We start from the raw sequence: 17,739 nt of genomic DNA, 5'->3' as shown, positions 1-17,739 counted from the left end.
CCAGTATTTTTCCACACAGTCAGCACTTTATCACATGGCAACATTAGATTGTCCATACAAGGTTGACCATTGCAACACTCAGCGTAACAGTACATTGCAACAAAGGGCGCAGTGGTTAGAATGCAGGTACTGCAGGCTTCTTCTGCTGACTGCCGGCTGACTGCAATTTGGCAGTTCGAATCTCACCAGGCTTAAGGTTGACTCAGCCTTCCATCCTTCCGAGATGGGTAAAATGGGGACCCAGATCGTTGGGGGCAATATACTGACTCTGTAAACTGCTTAGAGAGGGCTGTAAAAGCCCCGTGAAGCAGTATATAAGTCTAAATGCTATTACTACTACTTAGCATAAGATATTCATAGCAAGAATTCCTCCATCATGGACTCCTAAAGTTCAGAGCATCCTTGATCTTCTAGAGCCCCCGAAACTTTTGGGTACCAGGAACCAGTTCCATGGAAAGAGGGAGGGTTTTTTGCGGATCACAGGGGACGTAGTTTTCCATGCTGCCTGCATCCCGTGGATGGGGCATCGCTTTTTTGTGCGGCCCAGTTTCTGCTAGGCCACAGCCCAGTGCCGGTCCATGGATCAGGGATTGGGGTACCGGTTTTAGTCCGATCGCAAGACAAAATCCTCCCCTGAGTCCAGAAGAATCCCCTTCCAACTGCCTGTGAGAGAGCCCTGCCATGGCTTAAGAACACAGGGAGCCCCTACGACTCACGGCCACAATTGGGCGCAGAATTGATGTCGCTAAGTGAGAGGTTTGCTAAGAGGCTTTTGCCCCCATTTGAACGACCTCCCTTGCCACCGCCGTTAAGTGAATCGGTGCACGTGTTAAATCAGTAACCCGGTTTTTCAATGAATCTAGCATCCCTTCATTGATTTTTTTTCCCTTTCTCAGGTCCCAAAAAGAGAATCCCATGAGGACCCCAGGACGCTGCGACCGTCGTAAAAGTGAGTCAGTTGCCAAGCGTCTAGGTTGTAAGTGTGAGCAATGGTCCTAAGTCTCTTTCTTTAAAGGGCAACAGCCCTTTGGACGGTCACCAAATGAACCGTCGGAAGTCGAGGACTGTCTGTATTGGGATGGACGCGGGAGATATTTTAAAAGGGGGGGAAGGGGGAGGAACCTTAGCCTCTCTAGGAAGAGGGTCTCGCTCGCCTTTCCCGAGAGGAGGGGGCCGGGAGTGAATGGCCGCTCCGGTGAAAAATAAATAGGTTTCTGTCCACGCCAGCCCCGCTTTTCCCGGGAAGGAGAGGAAGGGGAATCCGGGGCGAAGCGGGCGGGCAGGAGAGGAGAAGAGCGGGGCTAGAGGCGCGGTGGGGGCTCCGATGGCCCGGCGGAGGAGGTGGAGGAGAAGGTGGGTTGGGAGGGGTCCTTCCTGCCGCTGAGCCCGAGGAAGAGGAGGAGGAGGGCGGGAGAGGCTCCCCGAGGAGCCGCCGGGTTCAGAGGCCGAGCGCTTCCACCGCTTTGGGCTGCCGGGCTTCGGCGGGGACCCGGGCTGTCTGCAGCGGCTTCGCTCCCGGAAGGCTGAAGCCCCGAGAGGAGGAAGAGGAAAAGCAGCCGAGCTCCCGGGGGTGGAGGAGGAGCGGTGGGGGGACGGGGCGATCCTGAAGCGGGTCCCGGCCGGGAGGCGGGAAGGTCCGGGCGGCAGCGGCAGCGGCGGCCGTGGCCGGAAGCTTCCCGTTCAGCCCTCCGAGGAGGGGAGGCAGGTGAGGGTCTCTCCCCTCCTGGGAGGAAGACCCAGTTCCCTTGCCCGGCTCAGATGCAGGTCCTATCAATAGAAGATGCTCTGGTTTCCCTCCATTTTCGGTCCCAGGGTTTTCTCCCCCCCACCCCCAGGTACCATTACAGGTAGTCCTTGACTTACAACAGTTCATTTAGTGACCGAAGGTACAGCCGCAGGTGAGGGTCTATCCCCTCCTGGGAGGAAGACCCAGTTCCCTTGCCCGGCTCAGATGCAGGCCCTATCAATAGAAGATGCTCTGGTTTCCCTCCATTTTCAGTCCCAGAATCCTGTCCCGTTCCCTCCCCAGATTACAGATAGTCCTCAATTTACAACTATTTCGTGACAGTTCGAAGTTACAACGGAAGGTGAGGGTCTCCCCTCCTGGGAGGAAGACCCAGTTCCCTTCCCCGGCTCAAAGGGAGGTCGTATCAATAGAAGATGCTCTGGTTTCCCTCCAATTTCAGCCCCAGAGTTCTGGTTCCCCATCCAGATTATTCCATGGGAGGAAAAGGGGAATTTGCATCTCCAACTCTGGTTATAATACAGTCCAGCTTTGGAGACGCAAATGCAAGTTGTAGAGACTTTGGTTTCCCTCCATTTCCGGTCCCAGAATTCTGTTTTCCCCTCCACATTATTCCATGGGAGGAAGAGGGAATCCCAGGAAAATCTCCACCAAGGCATATTGTCCAGTTTTGGAGGCAGAGGAGAATCCACTTGTTCCAATATTTGTTTTAACTTTGACCCTAGCTATGTTTTAAATTGCAGGGCCAGCCAATGAAGATGGACACCATACCTCCTGAAGGTGGAGAAGACCTCTCTGGTCTCTCTATGGAGCAGCTGTTGGGCTTCTCAGAGGAGGATCCAAATCGGATCTTGTTGCCTGGTAAATGATCCTGGAGTCATTTCATTCTTCTGTCTCTTCTACACATTATTTCGGCTTTAATTTATAGCATGTCTCAGCCAGCTTCCAAATATTCCCAAAAAGGAGCCATGGTGGTGCAGGAGTTAAAATGGAGTATTGCAGTCTAACTCTGCCCACTGCCAGGAGTTCGATCCTGATCAGCTCATGGCTGACTCAGCCTTCCATCCTTCCAAGGTTGGTAAAATGAGGACCCAGATTACATCTAGGCACATACTGTTAATCTTCAATTGACAGCCACGAATGGAATCAGAATTTCTCAGCAAGTTTTTTTTTTAAGTGTCATGCCTCATTTTAGGACTTTTTTGCCACGTGGTTAAGCGAAGCACGCAGTCATTAAGTAAATCTGGCTTCCTCGATTGACTTTGTTTGTCAGAACCCAACTGCAAATGGTGATCACATGACCCCTGGAAACTGCAACTAACGTAACTACTTGTTGATTTGCCAAGTATCTGAACTGATAACACACAACCACATGGGGATGCTTTGATGGTTGTAAGCAGATAACAGATAATCAGAGTTGGAAGGGACCTTGTCAGTCATCTAGTCCAATCCCGCACCCAAACGGAAGACCCTACACCATTTCTGACAAATGGCAGTCCAATCTTTTCTTGAAAGTCTCAAGTGATGAAGCTCCCACAACTTCCGAGGGCAACTTCTGTTCCATGGGTTGATTTTTCTCACTGTCAGAAAGTTTCTCCTTATTTCCAAGTTGAATCTCTCCTTGTTCAGCTTCCATCCATTATTCCTTGTCTGGCCTTCAGGGGCTTTAGAAAATAGCTTGACTCCCTCCCTCTCTGTGGTAGCCCCTCAGATATTGGAAGACTGCTATCATGTCTCCCCTGGTTCTTCTCTTTAGTAGACTAGCCAAGCCCAGTTCCTGCAACCGTTCATTGTATGTTTTAACCTCCAGTCCCCTAATCATCCTGGTTGCTCTTCTCTGTACTTTTTCTAGAGTCTCAACATCTTTTTTATAATGTGGTGAAGAAAACTGGATGCAGCACTCTAGGTGTGGTCTTACTAAGGTTTTATAGAGTGGTATTAATACCTCACATGATCTTGATTGTATCCCTCTGTTAATGCAACTTAGGATTGCATTAGCTTTTTTGGTTGCTGCTGCACACTGCTGGCTCATATTTAGCTGGTTGTCCTCTAAGACTCCAAGATCCCTCTCACAGTTACTGCTATTGAGCCTGGTTTCACCCAATCTATATGTGTACTTTGGGTTTTTCTTGTCTAAGTGTAGGACTTTACTTTTCTCTACATTGAATTTCATTTTGTTAGATACGGCCCAGTGTTCTAGTCTGTCAAGATCCATCTGGATCTTGAGCCTATCTTCTTGGGTGTTAGCTATTCCTGCCAGCTTAGTATCATCTGCAAATTTGGTAAGTTCCCCTTCTATTCCCTCATCTAAGTCGTTAATGAAGATATTGAAGAATACTGGGCCTAAGACAGAACCTTGTGGCACCCCACTGCTTACCTCCCTCCATGTAGACCCATTAAGCACTACTTGTTGAGTACAGTTTGCCAGCCAGTTGCAAGTCCATCTAGTGGTCGTGCTATCTATTCCACTTTTTTCTAGCTTACTAAGAAGTAGGTTGTGATCTACTTTGTCGAATGCCTTGCTGAAATCTAAACATATTATGTCCACAGTATTTTGCTGGTCTACTAATTTAGTCACTATGTTGAAGAATGAAATAAGATTGGTTTGGCATGATCTGTTTTTAACAACTCTTGCTGACTGCTGATTGTTGGGGGCAAGAGGCTGACTCTCTAAACCACTTAGAGAAGGCTGTACAAGCACTGTGAAGCAGTATATAACTGCTATAACAGTATATAACTGCTATTGCTTAAGTGCTATTGATGTTGTTATTCTTTATCCGTCTCCTTTTATCCTGATCCCAGGGAAGCCAACTGAAACATCTTCTCTGTCGGGTGAAGCTGAAACATCTCAGGTGAGGAGCCTCATTAGGGCAGGAACATCGGGGGGGGGGGCATTTGTGTCATGAGCATTGAGGTAATTCCCTGTTGGGAGAATGAGCGCATACAGGGAGACATAGTGAGAGAAGTGTTGAATAATACACATACAGCACACAGATACACTGTATAGTAAATGTAGGTTTTTACTTCCAATAAACATTTAAGCAAAGTTCAAACAAACAGTCCAAGTCATTCACAGGTAAGGCAGTCAGTGTTCAGTTCAGGGATAATCCGAATATCAAAGTCCAGTATCAAAAACAGTTCAGTAACAGACTTACATCAAATCTAAGAATAACAGTCCATTAGGAGGAATGACAATACTCTCCAACAGAAGGAAACAGAGACTCACTCACACTCTCGTCTGAGACTCCAAAACAACCCAGGTTTCTGGCTCCATCTTATGGCCATTTGAGAAACCACACCCAATTACAGTTTTAGGATTCTCTTAAAGATACAGTATTAAAATGTCTATCCTAGTTTATATATTTCCAATCCAAATATCTGTTAGGTGACTTACATTCCAAACAATGAGCACAAAGGAGATTGAGATCAAAATTTGGCTTCATTCATAGTTCAAGCTGATTGCTTAAGCATAACCTACTGAAGAGTTAGTAGACCAAATTTAAAAACAGAGTTATAGAAGGTAATAATACTTTCTCTGTAAGGTTATAGTAACAGAATCTTGGAAGTCTGAGAGCACCTGTCTCCTCCCTCCCTTTATCGTGATGAGAACTAGGCCATGTGACACCTGAGAAATGCTCTCAAATTACATTTCTGTCCCCAATTTGTTAATGTCCATTAAAACATTAATAGGCCAACTCACAACTGGTTAAAACAAATCAGAGCACATTATGGCACATGTTGAAGCAGGTCCCAGTTAAAGGTTCTATATATGTGAGGTATGGACTTTTTTACATCAAAATGGCATCTTTTCTTTTAAAAAAATGGAAGTTTTGACACAAAAAATAGATGCGACAAACTGGCTTACCTGAGATGAATTGCACAAGGAAGAAATTCCAATGAGACAGGAAGTTGGCCAGAGAGAGAGAGCTATTAAACCTAGCAGTACATTATGTCAGAAAAGGAGCATTTTTTCTCTCATGAAACTCATTTTTAGGATATTGGAAATGTGGAAGGGAGGTTTCTGGCACTTCTGCTGAGGACCATATATCCTTCAAATTCCAGGGCTTGGTGTCCTTTGAGGAGGTGGCTGTGTATTTCACGGAGGACGAGTGGGAGCTGCTAGATTCCAGCCAGAGAGTTTTATATGGAGAAGTCATGCTGGAGAATTCTAGGAATGTGGCTGCTCTGGGTAAGGATCCCTTTTCAATTGGATTCAGTTAAGTGTGGAAAGTCTTTTTTATTGTCCAAACTCTGACAAAGCATGTCCAAGGTTGAGGGAGACATTCTGTTTTCATTTTGTTTTGTTTTTTCTTGTGATTCCAAAGTAAATACATGGAAAAATTTGTAGATTCTACCCAGGACACTTTCTCAGCTGAGCTTTTATTCTTACTTCAAGGTTACTTATTGATCAGAGGAACATCATATTGGAAGGAATCTTGAGGTTCTTCTTATTCTCCTCTGCCCAGTTCTCTTAAGTCAGAGGTGTCAAACTTGATTTCATTCAGGGATGCATCAGGGTTGTGTTTGACCTCCAGGGGTGGGGTGGTGGCTAGGGGACGTGGTCAGCTCGACGTCACTTGTGTCAAGGGCGCCTGTGGTAGCCCGAGCACTTTTCCAGCGAAAACGGGCTGCCAAGCTCTGTTTTTGGCTGCGACAGCCTCCTGCAATGTTCTGCCAGCGAAAATGGAGCTCGGGAGGTCTGTGTGTGGCCCTCCCAACTGCCATTTTCGCCAGCAGAGGCACTTTGGGCCTATCCTTTGCTGTTTCCGGAGCAACCCCACAGGCCAGATTGGATCTGGCCCCTGGGCCTTGAGTTTGACACCCTGGGCCTTGCGTTTGTGTTGTTCAAGGGACACCAGGTTAAGGAACAAAAGTCACGCAAGCTAAAACTGGTTTTGTATCATAGTAACAGAATCCTGCAAGCCTGAATGTACCTCCCTGCTCCCTTCTCTCCTTTGTCTTCCTGAGAATAGTGAAGGCCTTGTCTGAGAGGTTTTCTCATGTTACAGTCCTGCTTGGGACTCAGGGTTTTTTTTTAATCCGACCTTATATCTCCTCTTGTCTTTCATTGCTTCTTCCCATTACATAACCTCCTTCATCTGTCTTAGTCTTCCCTTCCATGTACCCAGAGAAATCTTGAGTCTGGACTATAGGAATGAAGTGCAGAGGAGCTACTCCAATTTGCATGCTCTGAGTATCTATCAGAGGCCGTCTCTAGAAGCCAAAGTGGGTTCTTCTACCACTCTAGGAAGGGAATAATGGACTTTCAATGTATTTCAAACATTATATTTTCAGAGATTTCTTCATGTTTGTGGGCAAACTTTACTGTGGGACGAATAGGATAGGGATGTATTAAACATCCATTTCCCTGTTACTTGAAATGCCCCCATGAATTTCAGTCAGCATGTCCCTAAACAGTCGAGGATATTCCTGAAACTGCATTTGCTAGGATAAATGTCAAGGGATCAGTTGAAGAGTTACATCCACAGAAAGTAAGTTGGACTCCACTCAGTTGTGAAATAATAGAAAACAGTTGTAGCTCAGGTTTTAGATTTTTGGCAGTGGTTTGCTCTCCAAGCAGGTTTCAATCTAGTTTCTAAACATTTCGTTACCAGACTAAGTAACATCATCAGCAGGATTATCTTGTCCTGTTCTCCTTAGCTTATTCATGTCTTGTGTGCCCAGTTGGTCGTGTGATTGGTTGTCCGTTTGGAGCTATATTTAAATTCTGAGTCGCTGATTGCGTCTCTTGTTGATCGGTCATTCGAATGGTCTGGTTCTTACGTATTCATATGCTCAGGAGTTCATGGCCACCATGACAGCCAAGGATCCATCCAGGTCATCCAGGGCCACCTAATAATGGTCATATGCCTGCCCTGATTGAGAACTTAGAATAACTTTATTGTCACTTTGAATGTACACTAATCCTCATACATTAAAATGAAATTTCATTGCATGCAGCTCTCAAAGGGTCCCCACTTCCAATATACACTAGAAAACATGACAAAATAAATAAATAAACGATGGATAAAAATCAATTATTATTTTTTAAAAAAATTTAAATTGGATTTTTTTTTATGCTTTTGCAGTATCGAAAGGTAGTTTTCTACTTCAGATACATTAATAATTTAGTTTATTCAGCATGAAATGGAGCTTTGTTATGTAGCGTGAGGCTGTATATTCTGCAATATTTATATTTTTGATGAACTCATTCAATGAATCCAGGCTGATGATAGTAACGATTAACTGTTGTTTTTTTTTTACTTTTTTTCCAAATTAGCTTATTGGCAGGAGCATGAGAATAACAAGAAGCCCAGCATGGTAGTATTCCAAATGATAAAATCTGAAAAAGATGTGCTTGAAAATCAAGGACCATCACAAGGGAATTCAAAAAGTTGCATAATGAATGAAGGAATGAAATTTTCTCCTTCTGGTCACAATGAAATCTGTGACCTCCCAATCCATCAAATTGCCCAACGAGAAGAGGGAAAATATCTCCGATGTGTCAAAAGAGACAGAGAGAAATCCGATTTCAGTAAACATTCCCCAATGGAGAATAAAAAGGAAGAATATGAATGTGAAGAGAACGGACAAAGTATCAGTCATATTCCCTCTCTTGCTTTACATAACCCATCATACATCAAAGAGACGGCATATACATTTATAAATAGTGGGGGGATTTTCAGTTTGAACAGCCATCTTATTTCCCATAAAAATGCGAAACCACCTGAGTATGGAAAGGAATTTAATCAGAAACAATTGAATGTTTTACCTGAAAAAAAACCCTCAAGAGAAAAACCTTATCCATGTCTTCAGTGTGAAAAGACATTCACTCAGAAAGGTAAACTTACCATACATGAAAGGATCCACACAGGGGAGAAAACCTATAAATGTCTGCAGTGCGAAAAGATTTTCACCGAGAGACGTAAGCTTATCATACATGAAAGGATCCACACAGGGGAGAAACCGTATCTATGCTTGGTGTGCGGAAGAAAATTCAATCAGCGTGGTCAACTTACAAGACATCAACGAACCCACACAGGGGAGAAGCCATATACATGCCTGCAGTGTGGAAAGAAATTCAGTGGGAGTTCAAACCTTATGATACATGTAAGAAAACACACGGAGGAGAAACCACATATATGTTTGGAGTGTGGGAAAAGCTTCCGCTACAACAGTGTCCTTGTTTGCCATAAAAGAATCCACACTGGGGAAAAACCATACAAATGTGCGGAGTGTGGAAAAAGCTTCAGTCAAAACAGTAGCCTCTTGCGACATAAAAGAATTCACACAGGAGAGAAGCCGTATCAATGCCCGGAGTGCGGAAACAGCTTCCGTCAGAAAAGCAGCCTTTTGCAACATAGAAGAATGCACACAGGGGAGAAACCATATACGTGCCAGGAATGTGGAAAGCGCTTCAATCAGAGCAGTCACTTCATTTGCCATAAAAAGGTTCACACAAGAGAAAAACCCTACAAATGCATGGAGTGTGGAAAAGATTTCAGCCAGAACAGTAGCCTTTTGCAACATAAAAGATTTCACACGGGAGAGAATCCATACAAATGCACCGAGTGTGGAAAAGGCTTCAGTAAGAACTATAAACTCTTGCAACATAAAAGGATTCACACGGGGGAGAAACCGTACAAATGCAAGGAATGCGGGAAGAGTTTCAGCTGCAGCAGTTATTTTATTTGCCATAAAAGGATTCACACAGGGGAGAAACCATATAAATGTCTGGAGTGCGGGAAAGGTTTTAATAAAAGCAGCCGCCTTACATCTCATAAAAGAAAACACACGGGAGAGAAGCCATATCAATGCACAGAGTGTGGAAAGAGTTTTTCTTACAATTTTGTCCTCCGATCCCATCAACGAACACATACTGGGGAAAAACCATATACCTGCCTGATTTGTGAAAAGAAGTTCAGTGGACGTTCAAATCTTAGGATCCACATAAGAATCCATACAGGAGAGAAACCACATAAATGTACCGAGTGTGGAAAGAGCTTCCGTAAGGACAGTAACTTTATTTGCCATAAAAGGATCCACACGGGAGAAAAACCGTACAAATGCCCGGAGTGCGGAAAGAGCTTCACTCAGAACGCGAACCTTATCAAACACACAAGAATTCACACGGGAGAGAAACCCTACAAATGTGCGGCATGTGGAAAAAGTTTCAGCCAGAAAAATCACCTTTCTCAACACGAACAGACCCACAAAAGAGAAAAATCATAATTCGGGAGCTCTAATTCCAAGTGGATTTTTTTTTTCCATTTGAAAAAGAACCTCGTGGGAAGAATAGAAATATGTGTAAAAATATGAGCAATGTTCAGTTGGAGAGTAGCTTTATCAGACCTAAAGGAGGATCCATGTGAGAGAACCATAAAAATACCTGAAGTGTGGGAAAAGATGCAAAAGGATTTGTTTCCCATAAGAGGCTTTGTTTTGTGAGAATTTCTGGAACTGCAGAGGCACTTTCAGTACCAGCCCTGGCTTCTGTTTTTAAGAGAAATTACAGGCACAAACTCACATAAAGATAAATACGTGCATTCAAATAAGCCACACGGAGTTTAAATGTGTGGTATGTAGAAGGAGCTGATTCATTGGAGAAAACATAGAGGATATCGTATGGCCAAGAAATCGTTTTACAAAGATCTCCAATTGTAGGTTCCAAAGTGGTTCCATTCAAGAGAGAAACAAAATGAACATGGAAGGGGTAGTGATAGCTGAAACGTCAAGGTGGCCCTGAGGAAAGGCAGCTTCCTTTCCGTGACTTGAAAATGAATCGGCATCATTGCCAACTTTTTTTCCCCCCAGATTTCTTTCTTGTTATAAAGAAAACGGCTGCCTCGGGTTCCTTCAGTTCTGAGGTAAGTGCACCTGTGGGTAAATGGCAGTGGGGAAAATATGGTAGGTCTCCTTCCCGTGACCACCCGTTCACTATAAACCAATTTCTTCTTCCAGACCATCCCTTTAGGCAACACTACGGTCTTCTGGTTCTCTTTAGAATTCTCTTTTATGGCCATCTCCTCTAGTACTTAAGGTACCTCTAAACCTTTCAGCTATTTCTCTGTTCCTGGGATTCTGCAGCCTCCTGGGAGACCACAGGGCATGCCTGGCTGCCTTTCACTCGTGACTCCTGTCTTCCTGGGGCCCAACTGCAGAGTGTTCAGTGCACTTTCAAAGTTACAGGCCTTTCTGGGGGTTCCTTTTCCCCTTTTTGTCTGGGGTTCCGCAGCTTCCTGGATGATCTCTTGGCTTGTTTTGACCTTTTCCCACCTCCCCATGGTACTCCTGGGTGAGAAGTAAATCCAATTCTGCAATAGACTAAAATAGAATAGAATTCGAATAGAGTAAATGGACATTTGAAATCAGAGAAGAAGAAGACAAGCAATTTTATTATGATATGGGATTTGTTTTATCAATGGTTGGATAAAAAGACATGGTAGGGTAACAGAATAGATAATTTTCTTATAGAAGATTAGAAGATTGATACAAAATATAATGTGGACATATACAACCATTGGATGACAGCATAATACAATATTGATGGAATAAATAGCACAGTCATGGATGTTTAGTAATCGATAAATGGATAAGCATATGTTAGTTTGACAATGTGAGATTGATTGTGAATAATGATTATGTGAAATAATGATTATTCAATTGTGAATAATGATTATGAAAGGATTGCACAAAAGATTCAAAACCAACTGACACACTGTATGTATAAAATAGAAGATGGTTTTATGTTCTTTATGTATTGTTTGTGTATGTTTGTCTTAAAGAATAAAAACTTTATATAAAAAGAATTAGAATAGAATAGAATAGAATAGAATAGAATAGAATAGAATAGAATAGAAAGGAATCTTGGAAGTCTTCTAGTCCAGCCCCCTACTCAAGCAAGAGAACCTACACTATTTTAGATAAGTCACTGTCTAGACTCTTCTTAAAAACATCCAGTGATGGAGTGCCCACGATTTCTGGTGGCAAGTTCTTCCGCTGGTTAATTGTCCTCACTGTTAGAAAGTTTCTCCTTGATTCCAGGTTGCTTCTCTCTTTGATTAGTTTCCAACCATTGTTTTTTGTCCTGCCCTCTGGTGCTTTGGAGAATAAATGGACTCCCTCCTCTTTAGGACAGCCTCACAAATACTGGAATACTGCTATCATGTCACTCCTAATTCTTGTTTTCTTTAGATTAGCCAAACCCAAATCCTGCAGGTGTTCTTTGTATGTTTTAGTCTACAGGCCTTTGATCATCTTAGTTGCTCTTCTCTGAACTTTTTCCAAAGACTCAACCTCTTTTTTGTAGTATGGTGACCAAAAAACCCTATCTCTTGGTTGTATGTCTTTCCATCTCTTCTCATCTCTTCTCCCCAGGGATCATAGCAACTAGACAATCATGTACGACAGCAAACCTCCCCTCCTCTTCTTCCTCTTCTCTTCACTGAATGGATAGATTGACCTTCACTGTGTGTACCTGGGCCAGCTGATGCCTTTGAATCAGTGAGGAGTGAATTTTATGTTTCCAGTCTGCTCACCCAACAAGCAAAGCCAGAATACGAGTAGAAGTTGAATGTGATGCACATAAAAAAGAGAAGTCTGTAGAGATACTCAGTCATTCAGGTCATGATTGTCCCCAAAGTGCTTTTTAGGAGACAACTGGACTTTCTTGTTTTTTCTTTGAAGATGTTTCGCTTCTCATCCAAGAAGTTTCTTCAGCTCTGACAGGATGGTGGGGAACGGAAGGATTTATATTCCTTGCAGAAAAGCTAGTCACTTGCATCCTTTTAGAGGGTTGTTGAACCATTTGGAGAATTATCTGTGTCCTCAGAGTCACCTGAGTGGTTCCTGTAGTCTGATTGTGCCATTGTTGATATCATTTTGAGCCCGTGATTGGGGCTGAATTTGTATTTATCCCTTATGTTCTCAGCAGTGTTACTTGATGTTTTTAATTATTTCTTTTCTTCCAGCCTGCAACACTGATGCTCCAGATAATCTAAATTCAAGTGGCTCAGCTTACCTTCCAAGATCTGCCCGGATTGGTTACTGCTGCTAGTTGTTGAGGCTTAAATGTATATTCCACAAAAATACTTTTAGAGTATTGTTAAAGAAAATGTGTTGAATGGAACACCTGAGGGAAGGAGAAAAGATGGAAAGAGCCTCTCTAAGAGGAATGCTGTCGTAGAAGCATTGCCGTAGATTCTGGAATTAAAAAATAAGGATGAGAAAGAATACTACAAGATACGGGGTAAATTTTATCAATGGTGGGAAAAGAAAGGAAGGACCCAGAATAAAAAAAATAAACAGGATTTGTAGAAGGGGCGACTACAGATAAAAACTAACTGTACAAATGTATAAATGTATATAAAATATGTATTATATAGTATAACATGAATGACAGGACGATCATACCAAGTCCAATGTTTTCATAATTTAATCAATAAAATATGTTAAAAAAAGAAGAGAGCACGAAGTTGCAATGATGGTGTTTTGGGTTTGTTCAGGAAATGTGAAAAGGATGAACCTGGGAAACTTGAAGACACAAAGTGAAGAGGGAGCAAACTGAACTAAATGAACTGAATCCTACCAGGAAGGGCCAGTTCAAATCCAATGCTTGTGAGAAACTCTTCAATGCATGAGATTGTCCAAACCAATATGGTGGCCATTCAGAAAGGATCCTGCTGACTCTGTGTCCATAATTTATTAAATAATGGGTTTGTCTGGCATCATTTTTCATCCAGTCAAAAGAGATGCCAGCAACACCTCAGTTAAGTAGCTGTTTCCCAATTGTTTTTTGATGTTCTTCACTCTGGCTTTCAGGGTTCCTATTCTCCCCAACTTCAATTATTGATTGATTGATTGATTGATTAAGCATATGTATCTTACCAAAAGTGACTCTGGGCAGCACACAGCAATAAATAAAACAACCACTTTAATACCACTTTATAATGCCTTGGGAAGGCCACATCTGGAGTACCGCGTCCAGTTTTGGTCCCCACAATATAAAAAAGATATTGAGTCCCTAGAAGGAGTGCAGAGAAGAGCAACAAAGATGATTAGGAGACTAGAGGCTACAACGAAGAATGGTTGCTGGAATTGGATTTGTCTAGTTTAATGACAAACTAGGGGAGACATGATAGTAGACTTCCAATATTTCCAATATTTCGGGCTGCCACAGAGAAGAGGGAGCCAAGCTATTCTCCAAAGCACATGAGAGCAGGGCAAGAAGCAATGGATGGAAACTAATCAAGGAGAAAAACAACCTAGATCTAAGGAGAAATGTCCTGACAGAATGATTGTAGTAACTTGCCTCTAGAAGTTCTGGATGCTCCAACACTGGAAGTTTTTAAGAAGAGATTGGACAACCGTTTCTCTGAAATGGTACAGAGTTTTCTGCCTAAGCAGGGGGTTGGACTAGAAGACCTCAAAGGTCTCTTCTAACTCTTTCTATTCTACTCTGCTCTATTCTCTATTCTGTTCTATTCTAATTCTATGAACACCACTGTAAAGTATTTAAAAAATCTTTAAAAAAAACCCCAACAGCAATAAATATCATCAAGACAAAACAAAATAGGTGGAGGATGAATAAAAATGGCCCCCACAGCAATGGAGCCATTGAGATTACTTTCCGTTTCCAAGAGAAGTTCAGGCCTGGCGGTATAAGCAAGTCTTGAGGGCCTTTCACAAAATCAAATGTCGGTGGAGGATATTCCACACTGTAGCAGAGAAGGCACATTTCTTGGGTCTCGGCAGATGCCCATTCCAACCGATGGCCTCTGCAAAATGTAATGGGCCAGCCTGAGGTAACTCAGGACAGTCCCTCAACAGCAAGAGTGTCTTTTTGTGTTCCCTCACAATAGAAAATATGCTAGTTGTCGCTCGTTTGCCGGCCTTCCTTCCTTGGAGGTATTTCCCCCTTCGGACCAAGGGCATTTCCCATGGGAAGAAGGGGAGCTGCCCATATTTAGCAGGCAGAAAAATAACCACGATTGAAAAGAATCCCAGAGTGGAGATGTCTGTGTGGATGTACAAGATGTCGGCTGTTTCCCTGCACCGGGCAGTCACCGAAGGACATTTCTCACTGAGGGAAGAGAAGACTTTCCTTATTTCGGGAAAGAGCTTTAGTTCTGGGGCAAATAGAGGAAATCTGTTGGAGGAGAGGGTTTTTTTTTTTTAAAGCAGGATTTAACATCTCAACTGGAGAGAAAGTTTGGTCTAGTGCAGGATTCCCCAACCTTTCTGGGTTGGCGGCTCAGCCCTGTGGGGTGGAGGGGATGGTTTTGTGTGAGGGGCAGGTGAGTGTGCACACAGCTTCATTTGTGTGAACAGGGGTGTGTGCACTTGCACGAGTGAAGTTGTGAGTGCGTCGGTCTGCCACACACGGCCCAATTGCAAATAGGACAGAGATGGTATTCAGCAGGTACTGACCAGTTCTGGAGAACCGGTAGCGGAAATTTTGAGTTGTTCGGAGAACTGGAAAAAAGTACCTCTGACCGGCCCTGCCCCCATCTATTTTCTGCCTCCCAAGTCCCAGCTGATCAGCTGGGTCTTCTTTGGTTGCCCTGCACAGGAGAATGGAGCTGGAAAGCAGGTTAGTGGGGGTGGGGAGGGAATGGGGATTTTGCAGTATCCTTCCCCTTCCATGCCCACCAAGCCACACCATGCCCACCAAGTCACGCCCACAGAACCAGTTTATAAAAGAAAAATGAATCCCACCACTGGAATAGGCCACGGTCTGGTAGTGGGCCAGGGCCCACAGTTTGGGTATCAACTAAAAAGATACTCCTTTGGTCTTTTTTGCCGCCAGAAAAAGGAAGTGGGGGAAAATATCAACTCAGCAGCCCAAAGTTGTCAGAGCATCAGAAGGTTATTGCAGAGCATGATGGGTGGATGACTCTTGGAGACTGATGTGTCCCATTGGAGAAGTCACATCCAGGGGCTGGGGGAAAGACCAGGGTCAAGGGGGAAATGTATGATGTGATTTAGTACTGCCTGCACCCAGCCACACACCAACTGGCAATTTCTAATAAACCGATTTACTTTTTCTGAGATGCGGCTAGAGACTTTTGCTTTGAATGAGGGGGATTTTAAAAAAAAAACAAAACAAATTTTATTAATTTTTAAAGACACAGAAACACAAAACATAGAAACATAAAAAACCTCTTTTCTGAAGGTTGCTTAGTCCCGGGTTAAAACTCTTCGTACAGACACAAAATCAAATTCATATTCATTTTATATACCATTCCATATCTTATTAACATTTTCAATTTTCTATATAGCTTCTCCTCTCTTTTAAATTTTCTTAATTTTATTTTATTTGTTTATCTCATCTCAATTCGAATCATAATATTATTCTTTGTCTGTTCTACTTCCAGCTATCCATTTATCTTTCTTCTTTAAAGAAAACTTCTCCTGTACACTAATTGGAGTATGACGCCTTTATCTCTTTCCCCTACATTTATAATACTTAATATAGAATACATAGCTTACATTGGGATTCTGTTTGGTACATTCTAAAATTATACAATATTATCAATACCAATACAAATCTATTCATTAATATTAATGTTCATTTATATCTTAAACACTTAGCACATTACTTTTCAATTAAATCACATACTTTTATGGGAGCACCTACTTTCCAAGGTTATTCCCCCCCCCCCCCACATCACATATTTTAAAGAATGAGGGGGATTTGTTGGAGCCCTGACATTGGGGATCCCTGGTCTAGTGGTTAAGGAAAGAAAGAGGGGGACTCTGAGTTCTAATTCTGCCTTAGCCATTATAAAGCCAGGTAGGTTACAGATTAACAGAGTTGGAAGGGACCTTGTAGGTCATCTAGTCCAATCTGCCCACCCAAGCAAGAGACCTTACACTATTTCTGACAAAGGGTGAGTTTGGGTCAGTCATTTTCAGCCCAACCCACCTCACAGGGTTGTTGTGAGGAAAATAGGAGGAAGAAGGTGTGTAGAATATGTTCGCTGCCTTCAGTTATTTGTAAAAAAATAAAGGTGAGGTACAAATTAAATAAATACATCTTCCCTGCATATGACATCTTGTGTAGATTTTTCTGTTACATTTTTTTTAATCCATGGCATTGCATTGATCAGTTCTTTGAGCCTCCAATTTTGTTGCCATCCCAGACAAAGGTTTTTACAACTATCCTTTGATCCAGGCACCTTCTGTGAATTTTACTGGTGTTCCGAAGATGGTAAAATTAAAGTTGCTATTGAGTTGGTTTCCAGGTTACTATTGAAATAGTTTAGAGTTGAGTGTAAGAAGATGATATTTTAACAAGAAAAAATGCCCCAAAAGTAAAATGTACTATTACAATAGATGGATGGATGGATGGATGAAAAGATGGATGGATAGATGGATGGATGGAGGGATGATAGATAGATAGATAGATAGATAGATAGATAGATAGATAGATAGATAGATAGATATAGATGATGGATGAATGGATGGACAGATAGATGATGGATGGATAGATGATGGATGGATAGATAGATGATGGATGGATGGATGGATAGATGATAGATAGATAGATAGATAGATAGATAGATAGATAGATAGATGATAGATGGATGGATGGATGGATGGATGATGGATGGATGGATAGATGATAGATAGATAGATAGATAGATAGATAGATAGATAGATAGATAGATAGATAGATAGATAATGGATGAATGGATGGAGAGATGATGGATGGATAGGGATGGATGGAGAGATAGAGATAGAGATGGATGGATAGACAGACAGAGATTTATGGACGGACAAGACAGACCCATACATACATATAAATATTACATCACTGTCAGGGGTGGGATTCAACTGGTGTTACTACCGGTTCGGTTATTACATTTTGTCCATTTTGACAAAAACATGAACCAGTCGCGAAGCCTTCAAATCTTGATCATGTAACCAGGCGGCGGCTGCAACAGTCTTTGCGTGTGAATAACGGTCCCAAGTCCTCTTTTCCCAGCGCTGTT

The 17,739-nt window shown here is 42.6% G+C and overlaps 2 protein-coding genes across 2 annotated transcripts in view; one reads left to right on the top strand and one right to left on the bottom strand.

The window, feature by feature from the left end:
- LOC148126681 (uncharacterized) overlaps nt 1-12,824 on the top strand; it is a 31,158-nt gene extending 18,334 nt beyond the window's left edge. The window contains exons 2-6 of the mRNA XM_087927911.1: nt 2,488-2,605; nt 4,547-4,596; nt 5,807-5,933; nt 8,025-10,611; nt 12,715-12,824. Of these exons, the coding sequence (XP_087784037.1) occupies nt 2,488-2,605; nt 4,547-4,596; nt 5,807-5,933; nt 8,025-9,976 (2,247 nt within the window). The 3' untranslated portion in view covers nt 9,977-10,611; nt 12,715-12,824. The remainder of the gene's footprint in view (nt 1-2,487; nt 2,606-4,546; nt 4,597-5,806; nt 5,934-8,024; nt 10,612-12,714) is intronic.
- The window catches only part of LOC113450704 (uncharacterized), a 503,870-nt gene that overhangs the window by 309,110 nt on the left and 177,021 nt on the right, over nt 1-17,739 (bottom strand). The gene's annotated exons all lie outside the window — the stretch shown is intronic.

This window comes from Pseudonaja textilis, chromosome 2, assembly GCF_049901715.1.
Source record: "Pseudonaja textilis isolate UNSWEBS1 chromosome 2, rPseTex1.2, whole genome shotgun sequence".
NCBI classification, from domain to species: domain Eukaryota; kingdom Metazoa; phylum Chordata; class Lepidosauria; order Squamata; family Elapidae; genus Pseudonaja; species Pseudonaja textilis.
This window is presented reverse-complemented; position numbering and strand designations above follow the sequence as displayed.